General features: G+C 43.3%; 1 protein-coding gene and 1 long non-coding RNA gene across 3 annotated transcripts in view; one reads left to right on the top strand and one right to left on the bottom strand.

The window, feature by feature from the left end:
* The first annotated feature begins 1,902 nt into the window (after positions 1-1,902).
* On the top strand, positions 1,903-9,293 carry LOC132227871 (uncharacterized). Its single transcript, XR_009451255.1, has 2 exons — positions 1,903-2,172; positions 9,018-9,293. It is a non-coding gene; the product is annotated as an uncharacterized LOC132227871 (long non-coding RNA).
* GNS (glucosamine (N-acetyl)-6-sulfatase) overlaps positions 2,264-26,480 on the bottom strand; it is a 51,349-nt gene continuing 27,132 nt past the window's right edge. For both annotated transcript variants that reach the window (XM_059683503.1, XM_059683502.1), the window contains 5 exons: positions 11,381-11,482; positions 9,185-9,292; positions 8,066-8,176; positions 6,553-6,713; positions 2,264-4,769 (listed from right to left, as the gene is read on the bottom strand). In XM_059683503.1, the coding sequence (XP_059539486.1) occupies positions 4,691-4,769; positions 6,553-6,713; positions 8,066-8,176; positions 9,185-9,292; positions 11,381-11,482 (561 nt within the window). In that variant the 3' untranslated portion in view covers positions 2,264-4,690. The remainder of the gene's footprint in view (positions 4,770-6,552; positions 6,714-8,065; positions 8,177-9,184; positions 9,293-11,380; positions 11,483-26,480) is intronic.

Consider the following 26,480-nt stretch of genomic DNA (forward strand, 5'->3'; position numbering starts at 1 on the left):
GTTGATGTGTGAGAGACACATCGATTGGTTGCCTCCACACAGGTCCCAATCGGGGCCTGAGATAAGCCCGCAGCCAACATATGTGCCCCTGATCGGAACAGAACCCGAGACCCTTCAGTCCATGGGCCGCAGTGTCTTTATTTTAAAGTCTGTCTAAGTATAGCTTTCTTTGTCTTGTTTGCATGGAATATCTTTTTCTATCCCTTCACTTTCAGTCTGTATGTGTCCTTACATCTGAAGTGAGTCTCTTACAGGAAGCAATCATATAGATGGGTCTTTTTTTTTTTTTTTTTAATCCGTTCAGCCACTCTTTCAATTGGAGAATTCAGTCCATTGAAGTAATTATTGATAGGTACATACTTATTGCCATTTTGTTCATTGTTTTCTGGCTGTCTTCTAGTACCTCTCTATTCCTTTCTTCTCTTGCGCTCTTCCTCTGTGGTCTGATGACTTTTTGTAGTGGGGTATGTTTAGAGTCCTTTATCTTTTGTGGATATCTTGTAGGTTTTTGCTTTGTGATTACCTTGAGGCTTACATATAACAACTTATAACTTTAACAGTCTAAGTTGGTGACAACTTAAATTTGAACATGTGCTAGACCTCTACATTTTTACTCCCCCTTTGATGTGTTTGGTATGCCCTAGGTAATTATTGGTTATAGTTATTTTTACTCTTCATCTTCTATCCTTCATACTAACTTTATAAATGATTAGCCCATTACTTTTTATTGTATATTTACCTATACTAGTGAGATTCATACTTTCATATGTCTTCTTATTACTTAATAGCACCCATTCTTTTCAGCTTAAAGAAGTCCCTTAAGGCTGGTTTAGTGGTTATTAGTTTTCTTGCCTGGAGTTTTTTTTCTTAAGTTCTTTTTAATTTACATAATGTCCTCGAGGTCAGGAATAGGATAATTCCCTTTCATAACTAATTCATTAGTGGGCAGAGTAGGCACTCAGGTACATGATGGAAGGAAAATCCTTCGAAGACCACAGAGGCAGCAGAGTTTGACAGAAAGATGGCTTTGAAGCCGGATCTTCTTTGGAACCATGACTATCATTACTTTTGTGAGCTTGCATGAATTAAGCTGAGGGAAAAACCTATCCTGCGGAGCCATTTTTATCATAATAAGTACTTATTACAAGCGTCCTTTGTGTCCGTCTGCCCTTCTAGGACTTCTGATCATACGTCAGCTACAAGTTGAGGATGTTTACGGGTCTGCTGGATGGGTGGTCATGCAAGCTTCCTCTCAAAGACCAGTATTTAGAACTGTTACCTCCTCTCCAATACTCAGAGTTAGCTCGTGTCCCACGTTAAATCCTATCTTATATATAATTCCTAGGCCATCAGTAGCGGTCTCAGCACAGTGTTTTCTGCCTGGGGTCTTTGGGTTCTCTGCTCTCAATGTATGCATATGACCAGCCCTTTAAACCATTGCTAGTAGAGAAAGATGAAACAAAGATTAATTCTGTAGGGCATTTGGTTCTGCAGGGAGACTCAATGGGAACAGGTGGGATAAATCAGAAAAAAAGGAGTTGGGAGAGTCTGTACTTGGCCTCTTTGAGAGTCTATGCAGGTAAACTTTCTCCTTTTACTTGATGGCTTCACATTGTGATATACCCAAATTACCCGTTTTGGGGTGTTGTAATCTGGCACCTTTATGGATGTGTTCTAACATCCTGTTTTTCTACTTGACCTTGATAATTTATAGGATACGGGGCAACTTACTAGGTCTGGGGTTGGCAATCAGGTCCTACCTGTTTTTGTAGTTTTGTTGGAATATAGACAGACACGCATTGATTTTACTGACTGGTACAAAAGTAGCCCTAGTTAGAGTTTAGCTGCAACAGAGCCCACATGGCCTACAAGCCTAAAATATAAACTTTCCCTTTCAGAAAAGTTTTCCATCTCCCATATGAAGTTATTTGGGGCACTGGATCACATGACTGGGCATCGAGGTAAAGCACCTTGGAAGGTGGGCTTAGTTTATTTAACTGAAAGCCGGCCGAGGTAAGATGATTGTTCTCCAAAGCTGTAAGTGCATAAAGATTGATCAGGAAGGAGTTTCTACGTGGGGCTCACTCGGGGCTTGGCCCGAGGGACCACGTGTAGGAGAGCTTTCCAGGAACAGACTATACCCCGGCGTGAAGACGACCAGTTCAGTCCTAGGTGAGTGACTGGAACACGAAACAGCGTCAGGAAAAGAAAGCGTCTTGTCAGACTTACTACGTGGGGACTAAGACAAAGGACACGTTTCCACTAGAACAGAAATAAAGTTTAATTCATTGAAAAGTGCAGCAGTGAACAGGGTCCTTTGAAGGGCACTTTCTAAGTCAAATGACTGAAATGACAGAACCAGGGCAGAGTAACTCCCAGAACAGATGATGCAAACACAGGAATTCACAAAATTCAGGGGGACATAGTGGTGGTAAACTAAAGAACCCAAATATTCCCACCCAATTGCACTGGTGGATCAGGTGACATACTCTTTGCTTTCTCATAATAAGGATCCTGGGACAATTCTTTCGTTAAAAAAAGCACTAGTCCTTCATTTAGACACTTAAAAATAAGTTTAAGAACATTTTTCATAGATTAACGTATAACTTCCATGGCTGTCATTACTATTTTGTACAAAAACCCTAGTGTTGTCAATTGTATTGACCAAAAAAATGCATTTTGCAACAGCACCATTGATTCAAAGATGTTCAAAAGGTGTTTCCTACTTGGTGATTGTATTTGAGGGAGAGCTTTGTAATAGGAACTTTTATAAGGCAAAATCTGTTCATTCCTATGTCCTCTGTTCATTACTAATGGGTAGTTCTCTACTCTGAAGGGCACCAACAGATAGGGAACTGGCCTTCTTAAAAGGGAAAATAGTAAAATTTAATAAATCAGTACAATTAAGAGACAAAGCAAGCCTCCTGCAGTGGGTGCCTCGTACAGAGACATTGTGAAAAGTTCTGTGCATTTTGTAGCCTGCTAGCCTACACAAGCTGAAACCTCGTAAGGAAAGGTGATTTCAGCCCAGATCCAGAATGACCGGAGAGTCAAATCAGAGGGCACTCAACAGTCAGTCAGCTTGGAAATGCAAAAATAGAGAGGCCTCACTGTTCCCATCACCCAAACAGAAGCTGCTGGTGGTGATGGGTATGTCGGCAGCTGACTTGTGTGTGTCACTCTATGCATCATAAAGTGAATTAATTGAATAATATGACATCACAGTACAAGACCTGGTAAGAGCTGGTTTCTTTTTATTCGGGAATAGTTATGGCCAACTTTCATTAATGTGGAAGTTGACTGAGAAATGTTAAGAATCAAAACTGTAGAATGAAGCCGAAACCCATATTCCACATTGTAGTTTGCTTTTAGTTACAAATTTTTATAATTTCACAGCCGCGGTGTCCATTTCATTTGCCGATTTCACCTCTAAATACCACCAGTTAATGGACTGCGTGAGGTAAAGGAATAAACCCAATGGCTATCTGGGATTCTGATAGAAAAGCTGCTTACGACCACGGCTTACAAAGTGCTTAAAGCTCAGCCTATGACCCTAAATAAAGCTACATGACTACTGCCTGAGGAACAGGTTACAAACCACAGCTTTCCCCCCTTCCTTGCTGTCCCACCACTGATTAACCTTCTTGTGAAGAAAATGGTGGAAATGGGCTTGAGTCAAGAAACAAAAATATGTAAGTTCTAAATAGTGAGGAAATCTCAACAAGATCTGGTTTTAATGAGAATAGTGAATGGGGCCCAAATTACACAAGACTCCACAAACTCAGGAAAAACTAAGCTGTGAATCGACTATAAAAAATGTTATATCTTAACAAATGAACAGATAGAGTGTCAGCAAAATGCAGAGAGAGTCAAAACAACTTCGGCCTGGGACTGAAACCCAGACTCCCTGCTGGTCAGGCACTTACTGCATCCCAACTCGAGCCCTTCCGCCTGTCAACCCGACTGCCCCTCTACAGAAGGCCCTCAAAACACACCCTTCCCCACCTCTGGTGTTACCTGAGAGTCCACATGGTGAGCAGCCCGTGGAAAATAGACGGCTCTCACCTTCAAAAACTACCTGCAATTAGCCTTTACCAAAAGCTTCTGTTCTAGCTCAGTGTGCGCCAGTCCAGACCCAAAAAAATGAACAGAGCTTGGTTGACATGTTTTGAATTTGCGGCCTAACACATTGTGATGGGTAGATACTATAAACAACATATTTCTGCTACTCTGAAAGCAATGGTACTTGTTCTTAATTAGATGATTTAGTTCGGATAGTTATTCTTCAAGCCATGTGATGTTAGTACTTTTTGAGAGTCAAGTGCTCAATCTGAAATGCTATGCAGGTCCTTTCATTTTTAGGTCATGCTGTATACCAAACACATTTTTCTGAACGGATTTACAAATTCAGACTTTGACCACCTGGGGAGCGACCCCAGAACAGAAAGGGTATGACGAGAACACAGACCTCAGAGCAGTCGTGTCAGCTGAGTGGAGGGACTGGGGATGGCTGCTCCTGACAGACGGGCAGCGTTCACAGTTTAACACATTGCACAGGAAGGTAGGCTGATTGGGGTGCTTTTCAAAACAGGACTTACAAGCCAGTCCCGAAACTCTTCCAGGCGTGGTCTTGAAGACTAGCTACAGACACCTACTACACTCACTTCATCAGACAGGTGTGCAGAGGTCGCTACAGAAGGTGTTTTGAAAACCTTCGCGTCCTGCCGCCACTGTAATTGTTGAACATGAGACGAGGGTCAAACCTGTACCTGGGGAGAAGTAAAAGGATGTCACATTACCTATAGTTGCCAGGGCCTCACTCCAAATGCTACGCGGAAAGGAGGGCAGGAAGGGATAGCAACCGACCAATGAAGTCACCAGACGGGAATCTAGTGGCACAAGATGGGAGGACTTTTAATAAGGGCATTTCCATCGCAAGTCAACCACACAAAACGAGAGAGGAGAGAAGAAAGAGAGGAAGGTTAATCTGAGAAGGCATTAGGAAGGAGGCAAGATTTGGGCTTTTTTTGTTTGTTTTTTTAGGGGGAAGGGGAGGTCCCTAAGGTATAAAGCAGCCTGATGGATGAGTCTAGCCCTTGCTGAAGGCCCCACCAACAGTTGCAAAGCCCTGAAGCCTTTCTTTTACAATTAAGATGCAGACTGTGGTGGGTAAAGACCACAGGTGTGTACTTCAGACATGAGTTTGAATCTGGTTCATTATGAGGCAAGTCATTAACCCTCTGGCCACCAATAAAACAGTAAGGCAATTTGTATATACAATGTCTGGCACATAAAAGAACTTATTTTACCACCCATGGGGAAGTTAGAGTGAATGCCGAATGGTAACTTGAGCTGAGACTTGGTAAACATAAAGAATATAGGTGAAGGCTAGAAACAACATTCTCTTTTACTTTTATCTGCTATCTTTTATGATAAACTAATTCTTACTATTATTTTAGAGCAGGGGCTGGCCAATTTTTTTTCTCCTATAAAGGGGCAGATAAATATTTTAGTGTTTGTGGGCTATACAATCTCTGTCCCAACTATTCAATGTTACTGAAGTGTAAAAGCAGCCACACACAATGCATAAATGAATGTGTGTGCCTGTGTTCTAACAGGGTGGCTAGACTGGGCCTGTGGGGTTCTATAGGCCTAAATGTTTGTTAGGAGAGACTAGCCCATGGCTAAGGAATTTAAAAGAAAATGGGTTCAAAAACTGGAATCCGGTTTCCCTACTCATTCACACACATTCCTCCTCTCTAATTTGGACTGAAGAACCACTTCATGTGACGATGGCTAAATAATAACATCACCGCTTTTCATTGGCTTAAGACAGCATTCTTCCCTCTCTCCTACAATTAGGCTACAAGAACTGAAATAATCCTTTCCCAGTGAAAGTTTAATTCTGTAATTTTCAAGCAAAAGATAACAGGATTTTCCATAGGCAGCTCAGAGGTATGTATGCTGAGCCCAGTGATCGTGGTGAAAAGTTACTGCTCAAGAGGAATGAGGAAGGAATGGACCTGAGTAGGTGGTAAACATCTTTCCTACCTTTGTATACTGCAGTGGCGTACACATTTCAACATGAGAGTTTATGCCTTCTGTTTCATTGTCTGTGCTTAATACATGACATTTACTGGTAAGTATTCACCAGTATTTCTGTAGTTGGGGTTTCTGAGAAGTGAAATGAAGGCATATGCTCTCAGAAGTGCTAGGGAACAGGGTAGAACTTGGTCAGTTACTCTACAGACGCCCCAGGGGTCGCCAGTGGTGCTTGACAAGAATCCCAGCCAGGAGGGGAGGCAGAGGAGCCCCAGCGGCGAGGTGCAGGGCTACACCTCTCAAGCGTCGACTGGCACAAAGAGAAAGTTTCAAACACCGTGTTCTCCTGGCACAGGGGCTGATGCCCTGAGCCACGATGTTCCCACGCTCAAGCAGGAGCATGGGAACAGCTCAGCTCACAGCGAAAGGGACCCTGGGGCTCCCGCTGCCTCAGGAACAGCAGACTGCTAGAGCCAACCTGCAAAGTCACTGAAGAGAATGGAACCTTACCCGGGGTCAAAAACCCCTGGAGTGCGACAGGCTGGTCCAGAACAGGACTGCAGCAGCATCAGCCGATAGTTCATCTTTCCTAGAAGCTCCGGGTCGATACTTTTAGCAATGTTAGTGATTTGGTGCGGGTCTGCAGTCAGGTTATAGACTTCTACAAACACCTACAGGCAATGAAAGGATGGAGGGAAGAAATACTCATGTGAATTATTCCTAAATGCGGAAGGTGGAGACAGCACCCAAGGCCCAGGAAAGTATCATCTGGTCTCAAGATCCTCAAAGAAAACAAAGACCCTTAACGCCCAAGGGTATCCACGAGACAGTGGAGCATCTGCGGGGGTTAAACTGCCTCGGTCCATGGCCCACGTGCTGGAAAGGGGCCCTTTACGGGCAGTCAGGAGCGGGTGGTTATTACTTTCTGTAACGACAGCAGACAGCAGAAGGCATGACCTTCAAATGCAGGGTCTCAGAAACTAGACTTAGGAGTGAAGTTACTGAGAGGGAGCTGACATTTGAAGGTTTATTTTTGCCTTAGAATTGTGAAGATTCAAATGAGAATAGGAAAGTACTCTAACCTGTGTTACACAAATGTTAGAAAAGCAGTGTTGCTGAAAGATACAATACTATTATTTCTATTGTTAGACATGTCTAATATCACTATTTCCCTCCCATCTGTACTTTGTTCTCCAAATTGGAGTCAAGTGATAGACTAGGAAGATGGCAGGCAGAATTTGCCTATAATGGTTTCAAGTGGCTGCCCTTGGACTATAATAATAAAAGCATAACATGCTAATTAGACCTGACGTCCAGAAAGCTGGGCTGCGAGGGAAGCCTGGGTGCCAGAGGGAACTGGTGCCAGCAGCCGGGGGAAGGAAGGCCTACTCTTGCACGAATTTCTGCATCGGGTCTCTAGTCACTTATAAAGTAGTTACGTGGGTAGATTATGGGGGAAGAGGAACAGGAATTGAGTTGGAAGGGAGCTCTCTTGCCTGTTTAAAATGCTTAAGAGCTACATGGAAATGGCGAGTGAGTCAGCCTCTGAGAAATGTGATGAGTGTTGGCTCCACATGGCCCAATGTGGGGAGCCAGCTGGCGTAGGTTAGCACCTTCTGATAAGTGTAGGAAACCACAGGGACGTGTCCACGTGGTCCTTCAGACCATCCATGCTCATCTGTTTGAGCAGCACAGTGCTGTGCTGTGGTCGGGACAGTTTCTGACCAAGCTGAGGTGTCTGACTCTCAGCCCCCCTAGGTAGGGAAGCCGCATCTGAAAAAGTGACCTGCGCATTTAAAGTGTGTTTGGGTGGTGGCGGGAGTGGAGAGAGCCTCATCAGAAAGGGCACAGAGCAGTGAAGAACGGCCTGGGAATTCCGTTTCCTGCGCTGAAGGAAACCTAAGTGGAAGTACGGAGAAGAAACACATCTTCCCTAGACAGCACCCTTGGAACTGCTCTTTGTCCACCAAGTCCAGCCAACAAAGCGCTGGCAAGACATGGGGGAGGCAACAGGGCACCTTACCTCCTGGTCGTCAAACTCGCAGTACTGTAAGTTCCACCGTGCTGACATGGTCCGCACACAGGCATACGTGTTGTTATAAGCATCTTCACACACACAGTCTGGGAAACATTGCTGTTGGGATATTTAAAAAGTAAAATGAAGATAGTCATTCTATAGTAACTACCTGCCTACTGGGGCAACCAAGTTGGCTTAAACCAGACATACAAGTGGACAGAAATTAGGAAACTTTCCACGGAGATATAAATCAAAAATAGATGTGCAGCTTTTTCCTTACTGATGTGATGGCTAACTTGACTAAGGGACATGGTCATGGTGGTTCTGTCTGTAGACTGTTGCCATCCCTGCCTGCACATCTCCTGACAAGAATTAGCTGTAATGGGCCCTTGTAAAATGTACGGTTGGTAAGGAGACGAGACCAATACTCAAATGAGTCACTTCTAAGGTATATTAGGAACTGCCATGCTAAAAGTTGGGGGAAAAAGCTAAAATGAGCTTTGTGGAATCATCAGCAGGTAAATTATTTGAGTGTTCTTATCACCAAATGGGACTTAATTCAAGTCTTCCATACCAACTTCTGGTTGGTTCTTAACTGTATCGAACACCTTGGTGTTAGAAGAGTCAACTCAAATGGAAGCCTATTTCCCATTCTCCAATGCGAGGCCGACATCACCGTGACCACCTTCGTGACCAGCCTGGCTGCCACCAGTGCAAGACACTCATGATGGCACGGGTAAAGGTGGGAGCCAAGCTCTTTGTTGGATGCCATTATATCCCTAACAAAAAACGGTACCATTATTGGGAAAGGTAGGAAAACCGGAAGGGGTATCGATTAATAAGGTTAAGAATATTGGCTGGTACATGTACTTGTTACAATAATTGGAAGAATTTGAAGTGCACATTCTGACAACAGGTCAGCAGCATCATTTTCATGATTTTTTTCTTTATTTTTCAGGATTATTGATTTATCTTTGTGCATCTACTGATCTTCCAGTCAAGTGACAGAGAAGTGACAGAGAAGCAGGTCTCGGATTGTGGGTTTCAGCACTTGCTACGTCTACACCAGTGTCCTGCTGAGCTTCAGTGAGGAGGCTGTCCAAGCCAACTCAAACTACTACTCACAGATACTCCAGGACTCAGGGAAGGACATGTTGGGTCCGTGACATTACGACCTTCTCCTTGATATTCCACCAGGACGTCCGATCGCCAAGTCACATTACTGACACCTGTCTAGAAGAGCAAAAGCGGTTCCGTGAGGCATAGAGACTGTGAGCAGGACCACAAAGTTATTTATTCTAATGCTAAAGGGGCCTTGGCAGTCAAAACTAATTGGAGTGATTAAAACTGATACATATGAAGGCTACGGATGATCTTCTAGAGCAGCGGTTGTTGTGGGCCACTGGTTGCCGACCACTGCTCCAAAGGTTTCCTTAAACCAGCGGTCGCCAACCTTTTGGACTTCACAGACCACTGGTTGCCAACCACTGTTCTAGAGCCTTTGCAAGTGATGGTCAAGTGCTTTGAGCATTCTATAGTTCCCACAACTACTGTGAGGCAGGCAGGAATGGAAACCAGCAAAGTCACTAAGCAAGAATTAGTCACAGCTCAAGCTGCTGAAATCCAGGTTAGAATAAACAGTCCTGTCCATAAACTCTGTGTGAGAACTATTCTCAGCTCATACTAAGAAATGCATAGCTTCATACACACAAGGACAAGAACTCACAAATATTCAACAGCGCTGTGCTAAGGAAGGTAATAGGTTCAATGGACTTGCTGGTCAGAATGAAGATACCATACATACATGAACTTGTGGGGAGGGGAGAATTCCCCATGCCAGTTCTTACAGCTGGACTAGTAAAACAAGAGGGCAAAACAAGACCCAAACTAGGTATGTTGTTTAGGGATATATACATAATAACCCTAAAAAATAAAAGCCAGAGAATGATTACCATGAAAACCAGAAAGTGATCACTCTCATGGGGCAGCTGAGGGATAGAATGGGGAGGAGCATATAGGTAGAGGTACCAGTATTAGGAATATGAGTTCTTAAATGGCATGATGGGTTCATGGTATTTCTTGTGTTTCAAAACTAATATGAGTTACACATATTCTTTTCTATGAATCATATTCTACCTAATACACTGTAATAGATTCAGAAAAATCAATGAGTAAGATTTATGAGTCATTATAAATGCCTAAATCATTTTAAGACCAATCTTTCCAAACTTGTCTATGTTTAAACATATTAAAACACATTTTTAATGAACAACAGATGCTGTTGTGAAACCTCCTTTTCTCTCTATAGCAAGGAATAGGCATCTTTCCACGTCAATGTATACAGATCTATATCATGTAGTATTAGTTTAATATTCTATTGTTTAGTGGTGCAACGATTTAACCAATACCCTATTGGATATTTAGGTTTTCTTCTATTAACACTACACGTACATTTCTTATAGTTAGCTCTGTACAGTGCCAGGTACATAGTAGGTACCTGAAAGAGTTTTGTTTTCTTAGAACAAATTCCCAGACAGAACTGCTTAATGCAGTGGTTCTCAACCTGTGGGTCGCGACCCCTTTGGCAGTCGAACGACTCTTTCACAGGGGTCGCCTAAGACCATCCTTCATATCAGATATTTACATTACAATTCATAACAGTAACAACATTACAGTTATGAAGTAGCAATGAAAATAATTTTATGGTTGGGTCACAACATGAGGAACTGTATTTAAAGGGCCAGAAGGTTAAGAACCACTGGCTTAATGTGTGTATTCTGAAGTGATATGTCTTGTTACATTAGCCTTCTGGTAGCTTATACTGATTGCACTTTTATGAACAGAGTCTGGGTAGTTTCCATTTTCTCAGACTTCTGCAAATAGTGGGTATCCGGGCTAGTTCTGCAGACAATGAAAGTCTCATTCAGTTAAGCATTGCTTTGATCAGCACTGATGCAATCTTTTCTCACTTTGACTATTTCTAATTCCTCTGTGAGTTAACCAGTTACTTTTTTTGTCCATTTTTCTACTGGGATGTTAATCTTTGCTTTCTAAAAACTCTTCTATTAGGACTACCATTTTTCACTTTTGTTGCAAATATCTTCCCAATTGTCACCTGTCTTAATTTTGTTTATAATGGTTTTTGGGGGGAGGAGATGGGAAGTAGGGAGAATATAGAACTCTGTTTATCTGTGTTCCGATCATTCTTTTTTTAAAAAAAACTCTTTTACCCAAATTTAATAGTTTTTAAGTTTAAATTTATACAACCTGGAATTTATTTCAGAGTCTTGGCTCAGGCCTGATTGAGGGCTTTATACTCACCAAAATAGGCAATAAAGACATCCCATCCATCTGGGTCTTATTCAGGTTGTAGCCAGCGATGTCCAAAATAGTAGGACCCAAGTCAATGTTGGCAACGAGCATCTATGGGAATGAGACAAAGAAACAAGTTTTCCTTTTCTATCTGTACTGTCTTCCCCTACCTCACCATGACACAAACAGCATTTACTATTATCTTTTGTATAGCCCATATTTACTTAGGTTCTTACTGATTTATATATTCAAATGTAATTATAGTGATTTAAAAAACAAAGGCTTATAAGGCTTGTAATATATGCCCCTGGGAAGTTATATATTTATTCCACACATAGTGTTGTTGAGCAAAACATTCTTAAAAACTCATTTGGGATTGCCTAGAGTCTGTTATGAATCATGAGAAAAATGTGGGTCTATTTTATACAAAGTGTTTTCCAACTTGATTCTTATTAGTTCACTAATTTAACTTCAAATTGACTCCTGACAATTTTGAAAGCCTGAAAGGTTGAATGCTTACCACCAGGGAGGATATTAGCTCTTTTTATAGTTTTTTTAAAGTGACAACGCTGCTAAAAAATGTTTCAATAGGCTTTGAAAACAGCAGAAAACTTATTCCAACAGTACATCAAAAAGTTTCCTTAAAGAGCACAAAATTTAGATATTTTAAACATTCTTGGTATTAAAGATACTGTCCTGCATTTATACCTCTTCTTATTTCCTTGATTTATTAGACTATTTTCCTTCAGTATACAATGCCTCTTCAGGACCTAACCCAGCACAGTCCAAATAGAAACATAATAGGACCACAAATGTAATTTAAAAATATCTAGTGAGCACATTTAAGTAAAAAGGTGAAATTCAGTGTATATATTTCATTTAACCCGATACATAAAAATATTGCTATTTCAACATGTAAGTAATACAAAAAAATTAATGATTTTACTTTTTTTTTTAACCAAGTCTGTGAAATCTGGTATTTAAAATATTATAACACATCTCAAATAGTCTATCTTTCGCTCAACAGCCAATGTGGCTGGTAGCTCTTACAAGTGGACAGTGCAGGCCTGGATAGAACTAAGCACACAACTAGAAGTCATTTTGCTCACAGGTCAGGAAAGCTTTCGAGTGGTGATGACAACCCACCAGGGAAACAAGGAGAACTGATGCCTACTGAGCACCTGTTTTGTGCCAGTACTTAGCGTTTATCCTCGTTTAATCCTCACCACAATCCTGGGATGCAGTACTTCCCCCCCATTTTACAGATGAGGAAATCAAAGAGAAGAAACTGAAACAAAGTCAACAGCTTGTAACTAGAAAAGCTATCATTACAGAGGCAGAGCTGCCTCAAACAGATTGTCAAACTGCAGCGGGAAGGCCGGGGAGGGTTGGGGGGCAGAAGGTAGGGGGGTAAGAGATCAACTAAAGGACTTGTATGCATGCATATAAGCATAACCAATGGACATAAGACACTGGGGAATAGGGGAGGCTAGGGGACTGTCTAGGGCGGGGGGGATAAAATGGACACATATGTAATACCCTTTGTAATACTTTAAGCAATAAAAAAAAAAAAAGAAAAGAAAAGCTATCATTTACTCAGAGGAAATTACAGTGCTCAAAATTAGATCATTTTGAGAAAACTTAGATCATTTTAGGGGAGGGCAAAGGGGGATTAAAAAAACAACCTATTAGCCCTGGTACTTTTAATTTAAAAACAAAACCGAAAGTAGACACGAAAGGCAAGAAAACACCTTCTGATCATTGTTCATCCTGGCTCTGAAGCATTAGTGTAGCCACGGCTGTCAGAAATGACCGTGCAGCGGCAGGCAGCTCAAGGAAAAGGCAATCCATGTGCTACTGAGAAAAACCCACAGCAACGTCTCTAGGGATTATATCAGACCTGGGTTAGCGAGGTTGTACCTAGGTCCAAGTCCCTAGGCAGACTGGAAGCCTGGAATATGGTCAACAAGAGTGGGCATGAACAGAAAGAAAACATGTCAGGAAAGAAGAGACCAGCAGACACATGACCTCCAGAATCAGATCAAGGTAATAGGACCCTTGTGACTAACAGATCTTCAGTGATGTCCAGAATATGAATGAAGCGAAGCCAAGTCCACAGGTATTACTAAATATGTCCAAGGCAGTTTTATAAGAAAAGAAAAAGGGTAAACACCAAAATAGCAAAACCCACAGAGATATAAAATGGTGACTGCCAGTCTCACTAGGAACGAAGGGCCATCAGCTGTATGACGGGAGGCTCCCAGAGTGGTTTGCTCCATGGGAGAAAGGTCTATAAGTTCCAGTACTAGTCAAATGGCACAAATACCATATACACTACCCCAGGACCCTTCCAGATAGCTACAATGATCTCTTCTAGGGTTTTGACTTAGAAAGTAAGCAAAGTCTCAAAATTAGCATATTATGTCAGGAGATAGGAGACTTTTAGTGGATACTGAGTATGAGTGAAGAATTCACCTGAGAATTATCTATCTCTGTTTTTATACAACCTAGAATTAGATAGATACTATGGGTCCATCACTGTAATGACTTCTAAAAACATTAGCATTTTAAGTTCCTAAAATGGTACGGATATTCCTCAATTTACGACAGGGTGACATCCTGAAAAACACATCATAAATTGAAAATATCCTAAGTCGACAATGCATTTAATATGCCTAACCTACCAAACATCATAGCTTAGCCTAGATGGTTTCAACTGAATGCGTATTTTGTATCACCATCATAAAGTAAGAAAATTGTAAGTCAGAACACTGTAATTCAGGGACTGCCAGTACTGCTTTTATCCCTATGTATAAACTCAATGATTCACTTATGGATTGAAATGGAAAAAAACCTGGACAAGATCAAAAGTAGATTATTTCATAAATCACGGGCTCTCAGTTTGGGAATGTTCTTGGGATTTAATTATACAGACATTCTGATCAAATAAAGGACCCTGGAAAGCTCTAGGGCATGGCCTCAAGGGCATCATGCCTTGAAAGGGCGTTTCTTTGTTCTGGAAGATCGACAGTGCTGCAGAATCAATGAGAAGAGTAACAGGGCTCTCAGGAGGAAACCTCGGGTCGGGTTTCCAAACAGACATTTAAGCCCTGATGTTAAAGAATTCATATACGGCCATCAAAGAAGAGACAAACACATCAGAGAGCACCCAGATCCACTTAGTGGAAAGCACTGGAACAGCGCAGGCAGAGAACTCCCCACATGTGGGGCTGCTCCATCTGGATGTGCCCCTCAGCTTCTCCAACAAGGAAGAAGCCAGGGCATCCCCTAGTTGCACTGAACATCCTCCCACCTTCACACAGGGAAACCAATGCTTATTTTGTCCAAAGTCTTAAAGCCCGTATGTGGTTTTCCTGATGCCCGGTTCAGTTCTATTTCCCTTGGATCATGCTGGTCATGTTAGTTTTCCTACAAACCATTTCCTGTCTTAAAACCCTTTTAAAGAAATTCTACCACCCAATAAAAGCTAGGTTAATTTCTAGCAAGAGAGGAAAACCTCAACAGCCAGTCTTGAAAAATCACACATACTACCTGCCCCTGCTCTCCTGAACAGCCATTACAAAGCTAAATCCACTGGTCACATGTGCCCTTTTTCACCATCAGGCTGTTGACAGCTCAGTTCATTATGCAGAACAACTGGCACTGAGACAACTGTGCTGCCAACACATGATGAATCACCCACCGTCTCTGACATTCTCTGCGCAGGATGAAAGCCGGGCATTTCATGCTTCTCAAACTACAACTGTCAGCACAGTAGGTGAAAAATGGATTTTGAGAACAGGCACAGTTCATTTTCAGTCCTGGTCTGCCACTTACTAAGTGACCTTGGTAATATCCATTCAACTAACTCAGGTGTCCCCCAATGTTAAGAGTTGGGTATTCTACGTTTAGACAGTGCCTATTTTCTAGGAAATCCTAGAGTGAAAAAGACAAACTCAGTAGGGCAGGGGTCCTCAAACTTTTTAAACAGGGGGCCAGTTCACTGTCCCTCAGACCGTTGGAGGGCCGGACTATAGTTTAAAAAAAACTATGAACAAATTCCTATGCACACTGCACATATCTTATTTTGAAGTAAAAAACCAAAACGGGAACAAATACAATATTTGTATTTGCATGTGGCCCGCAGGCCGTAGTTTGAGGACCCCTGCAGTAGGGTGTGGTAGGTGTGAAGCCAAGAACAAGGGAAGGTCACCTACCTTATGTGGGGGCAGGGGTACTGACCTCCCAGAGGGAACCCCTAAAGGACAATTAACGTAGCCTGGTCAAAGGGCATGAGATGGGCATTCCAGACGAAAGGAACAGTCAAAGATAGGCAAGGAGGTGAGAGAAGTGGTTCACTTAGGAAGTGAAAGCAGTTCAGTCCCTGAACAAGCCAAGCTCATTCTCACGTCTCTACCTTCACATTTACTGTCCTGCCAGAACACCCTCCCACAGATCTCTGTATGACTAAATCCTCTCAACACCCAGGCCCCTGCTCTGACAACTGCTTTCACTGACAGTTGCAGCCCCAGTATCTGGCTCTCCCTGACAGGAAGTTAAGGATGATCTTCCCGGATTGCTCACTGCTGTGTACCCAAGGCTCCTGGCACAGTGTGCTGGCACAATGTACTTCATAAACACTTGTTGTCTGAGCTACAGTGTAACTGTTCAGTGCGTGGACTCTGGAATCAGACTGACCAAATTCAAATACAGGGCTCTGAGATATTTTAGCTCCATGATCTTGGGCAAACCACCTAACCTCTGTACCTCAGTTTCCTCATTTGTAAAATGGGGCTATTACAGCCGTGGGCAAACTACGGCCCGCAGGCCGGATCCGGCCCGTTTGAAATGAATAAAACTACTGAAATAAAAGACCGTACCCTTTTATGTAATGATGTTTACTTTGAATTTATATTAATTCACACAAACACTCCATCCATGCTTTTGTTCCGGCCCTCCGGTCCAGTTTAAGAACCCATTGTGGCCCTCGAGTCAAAAAGTTTGCCCACCCCTGGGCTATTAGTATCTATACCTCATAAGACTGTGAAGGTTAAATGAGTTGATACAGGTAATACATTTAGAATAGCACTTGTCTCATACTAAGCATACAGTAGAGGCTAGCTGTTATTGTTAAAATGGCTTCCTAGGAAGCAGGCTTCATTTACACTGCTTAGAGAGGGTGAAGTTTCTAATTTTAACACTTAGATGGCACTGCTGACTTGAAGAAAAAAGGACCAGTTTGTTCCATGGGCAGCTGGCTGACACACTGCACTCTGCTCTCGCTCAGCCTCCTTCCCCGCACTGGTCAGAAAGGGCCCTGCAGCCCTGCTCCTTGGAAAGGCACACAGCTGCTAACGTTTTCCTCAATCAGCACCCAGCACCAAGATCAATAAAACGCTTTTAAGATGGAATGATCTTCCAAACTTGCCTATCTCCTTTGTAAGAAGAGGCCTCTTTAGAGGGTATTGAATTTGCAGTGGGAAGTGACTGGCTTAAGGAATATGGATCTTAAGAGAAAAAGAAAACTCAAAGGCAATTATGAAGGCCATTTTATCTTTCAGAGAGAATCTTAACAGAATTCCATCAAGAGCATTGTAAAAGGAAATAAGTGAATGGCAGACATTTAAACAAAATAAACATTAAACTCCCAAACTAAAGTATGCCCAGAAAGTCTGGCCCGTTTTCCAACTTTAGCTTACATAATGTATTTGCTCATTTTCTTCTGTCTCACAGAAGACTAAAATTGTGAATCAGGAAAGAGAGAAGACACAGTAATAGAGTCCGTCAATTTTTACCTTCCGGCATTAGATCAGGGTTTTGAATCAAGGTGCCTTAGTATTAACTACCAAGTTTGGAAAGACACTGAAACCACATGGAAATAACAACAAAAGAATCTGTAGAGCAGAAAAGCATTGGTGAGGTAGAATCCCATGGAGAGGAACAAAATTCTCAGAAAACATGCTTTCCATAGCCTCATACTCAAAATGGGGTCGGACCAGCAGACATCACCTGTGAGCAGGTCAGAAACGCAGCCTGAGAACCACATTTGAGCAAGGCCCCGGGGATCTGCACCCTATAAGGCCTGAGGAGATCTGCTGTACAGGGCAGTGGGCCCCAAACCAGCTGCTTCTCAGCACCATCTGTAAACTTCAGGGGAAAAAAGCAGAGGATGGATCCATATTCCAGCTCAAGTGAGTCAGCCAGAACCTTTCTACATGTTGAACCTTTTGCAGCTTCAGAGGGTAAGTTTGATGAGCTCTTGGGTAGAGAGTCGCTGCTCCAAGACAAAGTAAAGATCTAGTCTCAAGAGAGAAACAAAAAGAGGCAGGGTCAAGATGGAGAAGGTAAATCCTGAACTTACCTCCTCCAACTAACACATCCAAATTACAATTAAATTATAGAACAAGCATCATGGAGAACCAGCTGAAGAAGAGCTGAACAGAGTCCTATAATTAAGGATATAGAAAAGAAGCCATATGGGGACAGGTAGGAGTGGCAGAGACACAGACCAGACAGGTCCATACCCATGGTGTGTTGTTTAATAAATGGGAGGAATATATTAGCTACAAAGTTCTCCCCAGAGCAGTGAGGGGTTCAAGCCCCATACTGGGCTCCCCAGCCTAAGGCACCTGTGCCAGGAGGAAGAGTCCCATTAATATCTGGCTCTGAAAACCAAAGGGGAGTATGTACGAGATAAAGGGCTGTGGGAGACAAAGATGCTGATCTTAAAGAGCTCACACACAAGCTCACTTGCTCCAAGCTCCAGTGCAGAGGCAGAAGCTCAAGAAACACCTGAGTCACATGAGGAGGAATGAATTTGACTAACTTTAGGGTGAGGGCTGGAGGGGCAGGGGTTTGGATAACTCTCTCAGGAAACAGAAGCGTTGGTGGGAGCCCTTGTTCCTTTGTTGAGCTCTCCTCCCACCTAGTTGGCCCTAATGCCCTCCATTAACTTGGCTAACACCACTGGCCTTGCTCTAGCATCTCCCTGAGACTCTGTCCCACCCAACCCACTCGCCCAGCCAGAGCCTCTTCCAGCAGCTCCATTCCCTCCACTCAAGCTGCTGGTCTTGGTGCACACGAGGACTCTCCCAAAGCCCCACAAGCCCCACACAAGCAGTGGCCAGCCTCACCTCGAACTGTAGCTCTCACTAAGTGGCCCTAAGTCTGACAACCAGCCTTGGTTGGTGACACAGCTCCAAACAAGTGGCCCTAAACCTGGCACAAATGGCGGCTGGCCTCCTGCAGTACAGCTCCAACCAAACAGTCCCAAGCCTGGCACAAGTGGCAGCCGGCTTTGGCTAGCATACCAGCCTCTCCCAAGTGCATGCAAGTGACCACAAGTGCCAGCTGGCCTCAGCCCACACTGGTGCCCCTCCCAAGAGGCTCCAGACCCAAAGAACCACTGGCTGGCTTCAGACTGCTCTAGAGCCCCACCCAAGTGGCTCTGCAAGTGACAGACCAGACAGGCAGCCTTGGACTCTGCTAGAGTGACTACCACTCCATGGCGTTAGCCTCTGCACAACAGCTTGTCTACTGATACAGTCAATCAGCCTGAAGGTCAATCCCACCCACTGATCTGCCAGCAGCAACTGAGGCCAAACTATTATCAGGAAGGCACACATAACCCACACAGGTGTCACACCCTGGGCCCCAAATGACACCTACATAAGGCCACTCTTTCAAGACCAGGAGACGTATCAATCTACCTAATACACAGGACCAAACACAGAATGTCAGTGAAAATGAGAAGACAAAAAAAATTCCAAATTAGAGGACAAAACTCCAGAAAAAGAACTAAACAAGAGTCAAACAATCTACTACATAAAGAATTAAAAACAATGGTTATGCTAATAAAACTCAGAAAAGTACAAGAACTCATGAGAACGTGAACAAAGAGAGAATATAAGAATACAATAACTGAAATGAAAAATATACTAGAGGGAATCAACAACAGATTAGATAAAGCAGAAGATCAAATTAGCTATCTGAAAGAAAAGGTAGTGGAAGACATCCAATCAAAACAGCAAAGAGGAAAAAGAATAAAACAAACAAACAAAAAAAACCCCCAAAAACCGAGAGACCTTTGGGACAACTTCAAGCATACCAACTTTTGCATCATAAGGATCTCAGAAGAAGAAGAGAAAAAAAGACAGAAAACCTATTCGAAGAATGACTGAAAACTTTCCTAACCTGGTGAAGGAAACAGACATCCAAATCCAGGACTCATAGAAAGCCCAAACAAAATGAACCCAAAGAGACCCACGCCAAGACACAACATAATTAAAATGCCAAAAGTTAAAGACGAGTCTTAAAAGTAGCAGGAGAAAAGCAGCTAGTTATGTACAAGAGAACTCCCATAAGACTAACAACTGATTTTTCATCAGAGACACTCTGCAGGCCGAAAGGAATGACATGCTATATTCAAAGTCATGAAAGGGACAATCTATAACCAAGAATACTATACCCAGGAAGGTTCTTATTCAGAGTTGAAAGAGAGAGAATTTCCCAGACAAGGAAAGACTAAAGGAGTTCCTCACCACTAAACTGGCATTACAAGAAATGTTAAAGGGACTACTTAACACCAAAAAGAAAGGGCCAAACTAAAAATAAGAAAATACAGGAATAAAGGGAAAGATTAATAAAAGTAGTGGATCAACTAATTATAAAGCAAGCATGGAAATTAAAAGACAAAAGTAGTAAGATCATGTGTAAATACAATAATAAATTACACAAAAAACAAATTTGGGGAAGGTGAGAAAATATGTTGTGCTTTTAAAATGCATTAGAACTTGAGCAACCATCAACTTAAAACAGACTGCTATAAACACAGTGTGATATACATGAATCTCATGGTAACTATCGAAAACATATTAGCGGTACACAAAAATTAAAGAGAAAGGAATTCAAACAAACCTCTACAGAAAGTCATCAATGTACAAGAGAAGACAGTAAGAGAAGAACAGAGAACCACAAAAACAATCAGGAAACAATCAATAAAATAGCAATAATTGTGTATAATTACTTTAAGTATAATAAACTAAATGTTCCAATCAAAAGACATAGGGTGACTGAATGGATAAAAAACAAGAGCCTACAAGAGACTCACTTCAAATAGAAAGATATACACAGACTAAAAGTTAAAATATGGAAAAAATATTTTCGGCAAGTGGAAACAAAAAAAGCTGGGGTAGCAATACTTATATCAGACAAAATAGACTTTAAAACAAAGGCTGGGAGAACCAAGATGGCGGCATAGGTTAACGCCGGAGTTTGCTGCTTTGAACAACTACTTCAAAAGTGAAACCAAAAAACGGAAGGGACATCACCCAGAACCACAGGAACGCTGGCTGAGTGGAAGTCCTACAACTAGGAGGAAAGAGAAACGCATACGGACACTCAGAGGAGGCGCAGTGCTGAAGTCAAATTCTGAGGTGCGGAGTGCGCGGAGCGGGCTGGCGGCGGAGGGCGCGGTTGTTGTTTTCAATCGGGAGGGAGTCGCAGACTCTGAGCACCAGATCCGGGCGAGTCTTTAGGGACCCAGACTCAAACGGGAGAAGCGGGACTGTCTGGCTTCGGTCAGAGCGAGTGCAGCTTTCTCTCCGAGCTTTGCAGCGGGTGCTGGGACTCAGAGAGGCAGAGACCCTTGGGACAGGACTGAGAGCCGCCATAACTGCTCTCTCCGGCCCACCCTGTTGATCCTGTGCTACCCGCCCCGCCCAAGCCCCGCACAGAGGCACTTGCCGGATAGCCTCAGGCAAAGGCATCTGCCGGATAGCCTCAGGCAAAGGCTAGATTAGCACCTCTCTAGAGGACAGAAGTTCTCTCACTGCTGACCCAGCTGATTCTCATAGCCACTTGGCCTGGAGGTCAAACCCTCCCTGGAATTAGCTACAACAATCAAGATTTATCTATAAGACTGCGAGCAAAGACCACTAGGGGGTGCACCAAGGAAGCATAACAAAATGCGGAGACAAAGAAACAGGACAAAATTGTCAATGGAAGAAATAGAGTTCAGAACCACACTTTTAAGGTCTCTCAAGAACTGTTTAGAAGCTGCCGATAAACTTAATGAGATCTACACGAAAACTAATAAGACCCTCGATCTTATATTGGGGAACCAACTAGAAATTAAGCACACACAGACTGAAATAACGAATATTATACAGACGCCCGACAGCAGACCAGAGGAGCGCAAGAATCAAGTCAATGATTTGAAATGCGAGGAAGCAAAAAACATCCAACCGGAAAAGCAAAATGAAAAAAGAATCCAAAAATGCGAGGATAGTGTAAGGAGCCTCTGGGACAGCTTCAAGCGTACCAACATCAGAATTATAGGGGTGCCAGAAGATGAGAGAGAGCAAGATATTGAAAACCTATTTGAAGAAATAATGACAGAAAACTTCCCCCACCTGGTGAAAGAAATGGACTTACAGGTCCAAGAAGCTCGGAGAACCCCAAACAAAAGGAATCCAAAGAGGACCACACCAAGACACATCATCATTAAAATGCCAAGAGCAAAAGATAAAGAGAGAATCTTAAAAACAGCAAGAGAAAGAAACTCAGTTACCTACAAGGGAATACCCATACGACTGTCAGCTGATTTCTCAACAGAAACTTTGCAGGCCAGAAGGGAGTGGCAAGAAATATTCAAAGTGATGAATACCAAGAACCTACAACCAAGATTACTTTATCCAGCAAAGCTATCATTCAGAATTGAAGGTCAGATAAAGAGCTTCACAGATAAGGCAAAGCTAAAGGAGTTCATCACCACCAAACCAGGATTATATGAAATGCTGAAAGGTATCCTTTAAGAAGAGGAAGAGGAAGAAAAAGGTAAAGATACAAATTATGAACAACAAATATGCATCTATCAACAAGTGAATCTAAGAATCAAGTGAATAAATAATCTGATGAACAGAATGAACTGTTGATTATAATAGAATCAGGGACATAGAAAGGGAATGGACTGACTATTCTTGGGGGGGAAAGGGGTGTGGGAGATGTGGGAAGAGACTGGACAAAAATCGTGCACCTATGGATGAGGACAGTGAGTGGGGAGTGAGGGCGGAGGGTGGGGCGGGAACTGGGAGGAGGGGAGTTATGGGGGGAAAAAAAAAGGAACAAATGTAATAATCTGAACAATAAAGATTTAATTAAAAAAATAAATAAATAAAACAAAGGCTGTAACAAGAGACAAAGAAGGTCATTACATAATGATAAAGGATCAATCCAACAAGGAAACATAACTCTAGTAAACATTTACACAACCACTATAGGGGGGCATCTAAATACATAAAGCAAATATTAACAGATTAAGAGAGAGATCACCAGTAATACAATAATAGTAGGGAACTTTAACATCCCACTTACATCAAAGAACAGAGAAAATCAACAAGGAAACAGTGGCCTTAAAAGACACATTAGATCAAGGTTCCGCTGCTTCCCACAACCACATCAAAATTACAACTAAGCCCTAACCCGTTTGGCTCAGTGGATAGAGCGTCAGCCTGCAGACTGAAGGGTCTCAGGTTCGATTCCAGTCAAGGGCATGTACCTTGGTTGCGGGCACATCCCCAGTACAGGGTGTGCAGGAGGCAGCTGATTGATGTTTCTCTCTCATTGATGTTTCTTCTTCTTCTTTTTGTAAATACAGAGAGGAAGGGAGAGGGATAGAGAGTTAGAAACAGCGAGGAGAGAGAAACATCGATCAGCTGCCTCCTGCACACCCCCTACTGGGTTTATGCCCGCAACCAAGGTACATGCCCTTGACCGGAATCAAACCTGGGACCTTTGAGTCCGCAGGCCGACGCTCTATCCGCTGAGCCAAACCAGTTAGGGCTCTCATCGATGTTTCTAACTCTCTATCCCTTTCCCTTCCTCTCTGTAAAAAATCAATAATATATGTATATTTTTTAAAAAAATTACAACTAAAATACAGAACCACCATCATTCAGAACCACCTGAAATCTAACAGAAGTCCTACAACTAGGGCAGTGGTTCTCAACCTTCTGGCCCTTTAAATACAGTTCCTCATGTTGTGACCCAACCATAAAATTATTTTCGTTGCTACTTCATAACTGTAATGTTGCTACTGCTATGAATTGTAATGTAAATATCTGATATGCAGGATGGTCTTAGGCGACCCCTGTGAAATGGTCGTTCGACCACCAAAGGGGTCGCGACCCACAGGTTGAGAACCGCAGAACAAGGGAATTAAAGAAGCAGCACATTGAGACTGGCAGGAGGGGCAGAGAAGTGGGGCAAAATAGCAAAACCAGCTGGTCTGACACGTGTGGCGGTTTTAAAATTGGGAGGGATATCCTAATTTTTAAAATATGGAGGTTCCCCTGAGGAGGGGTCCCTGCCCCACACCAGACCCCCCTGCCCAGGGTTCCAGTGCCAGGAAGAGAAGTCTCCATAACTTCTAGCTGTAAACTAGTGGGGATTGTCACTGAGTGACATGGAGGCTGCTGGCCCCAGGCAGTTCCTCTTAAAGGGCTGGTGTACAGACTTAGTCGGAATCACTTCCTCTGAACTCCAGTGCTGGGACAGCAGCTTGAAAGGAACTTGGGACATTTGTGGAGGAACTAACTTGTCTGGAATCAGGGCGAGAGCTGGAGGGGCAGCTTTCTCCCAGACAGAGGTCTGGCAGAGGCCATTGTTCCTTTGCCGACTCTCCCTGCCACAGAGACAAGAGGCAGGCGCCATATCTGAATCTCCATCAATCTGGCTCACATTTTTTACCCTGCCCTGGTGATTCCGAGACCCCACCCCTCCCCACTTGCAGGCTCATCCAAGCCATTTCCAGTGGCTTTTCCATACAGTTAGCCTCTCTTGACTCATGCTGAAGACTTTCCTTTTAAAATCTCTCAAACAAGCAGCAGCTGACTTCTGTGTGCCCCATACCTTTCAATAAGTGGCCCCAGTCCCAGAGCTAGGGCAGCCCACCTTGGTTCATAGTTTGGCTTCTCCTAGGCAAAGCCCAACACAAGTAGTAGCCACCTGCAGATTACTTTGTAGCTCATACTGGGTGGCCCAGGCAGGGCACAGGCAGTGGCTGACTTTGCACCCCCCAGGAGACTCCAGAGTCAGTGCACCTGGTGGTTGGCTTTGACTACACCAGACTACAACCCTACCACTTTCATGAGTGACACACTCAAGGGACAGACTCGGCAAGCACTATAGCCCCATTGATACAAGACCTACTCTACAGGGCTGGCTCCTGCACAGCAGCTCTTCCACTGTTAGTGCTAGTCAACTGGCCTGAGGAGTAATCCCTTCCAGTGACACCAAGATCAACCAAGACTCAACTACAATAGGACAATGCACACAATTCACACAGGGATGCACCTAGAGTGCCTAGCTCAAGTGATTGGGGAGGCTGAGCCACTGGGCCATATAGGACAATTACATAAGGCCACTCTGCTAAGTTCAGGAGACATAGCAGATCTACGCAATACACAGAAACAAACACAAAGAAGCAGCCAAAATGTGGATATAAAGGAACATGTCACAAATGAAAGAATAGGAGAACTATCCAGAAAAAAAACCTAAATGAAATGGGAGCAAGAAACTACCAGATACACAGTTCAAAACAATGGTTATAAGGTTGCTCAAGGATCTCACTGAGAACTTCAAGGAACTTAGTGACAACATCAACAACATAAGAAAGGACCAGTCAGAAATGAAGGATACACTAACTGAAATAAAGAATAATTTACAGGGAATCAACAGTAGAGTACAGGACACCGAGAATCAAATCAAGAACATGGAATATAAGGAAGCAAAAAACACCCAATCAGAACAGCAAAGCACCCATATAACTCTCAGCTGATTTCTCAACAGAAACTTTGCAGGTCAGAAGGGAGTGGCAAGAAATATTCAAAGTGATGAAAAGCAAGGACCTATAACCATGATTACTCTACCCAACAAAACTCTCATTTAGAACTAAGTGTCAGATAAAGAGCTTCACAAGAAGAAAAAGCTAAAGGAGTTCATCACTACCATTACATGAAATGCTAAAGGGTCTTCTTCAAAAAGAAGAAAGAAAAAAAAATTCAAGAATCCTATATAATAAAAGAGAAACATGTAAATTGACCATCCCTTTGCTATGCTGACCAGCCAACCAGGGTGAATATGCAATTAACCCAACAAAGATGGTGGATTAATTTGCATACACGGGGGCCAGGTGGAGAGCAGAAGTGGGAGAGCCAGCAGCTTGGGGGGATGTGACTCCCTTGGTTGCCAGGCGGAGAGCAGAGCAGGAGAGCCGGAGGATTGGGGGGCCGTGGCTCCCTCGGTCGCTCCCAGCGTGGGGAGCACTAGGAATTCTGGGAATAGTAGGTCTGATGGCAGCCCCAGGACCAGAAGCAGAAGCCCAGAGCACGGGGAGCACCAGGAATGCTGGGAATCATAGTTCTGGTGGCAGGCGGATCTCCTAGATAGTGGTTGGCAAACCGCCGCTTGCGAGCCACATGCGGCTCTTTGGCCCCTTGAGTGTGGCTCTTCCACAAAATACCATGTGCAGGTGTGCACGTACAGTGCGACTGAAACTTCGTGGCCCATGTGCAGAAGTCGATTTTCGGCCTGGGAGAGTCTATTTTGAAGAAGTGGCGTTAGAAGAAGTGGGGGGTGTCGGTCGGTCGGGCGACGGGAGACACGGCGCAAGCGGGCTGCAGGATATGCAGCGCAGAGGAGGCGTGCACGATTCATGCACGAGTTGAGTGAGCCAGTCAGTCAGCAGTCTCATTGTGCAGTGATTAGTGCTAGTCGTGTCCACAAATCGCGCAGGTGACAAAAGTACCTACTCAAAGCATAAAGTTACCTGTATTTTTCCAACCAGCTGCAAATCCTACAGGTATTTTTGTCATCAATTTATTTTTTTTTAAATATATTTTATTGATTTTTTACAGAGAGGAAGGGAGAGGGAGAGTTAGAAACATTGATGAGAGAGAAGCATTGATCAACTGCTTCCTGCACTCCCCCACTGGGGATGTGCCTGCAACCAAGATACATGCCCTTGACCGGAATCAAACCCAGGACTCTTCAGTCCCCAGGCCGAAGCTCTATCCAGTGAGCCAAACCGGCGAGGGCTCAATTTAAGAAT

The sequence above is a fragment of the Myotis daubentonii genome, chromosome 2, assembly GCF_963259705.1.
Source record: "Myotis daubentonii chromosome 2, mMyoDau2.1, whole genome shotgun sequence".
In the NCBI taxonomy this organism is placed as follows: Eukaryota; Metazoa; Chordata; class Mammalia; order Chiroptera; family Vespertilionidae; genus Myotis; species Myotis daubentonii.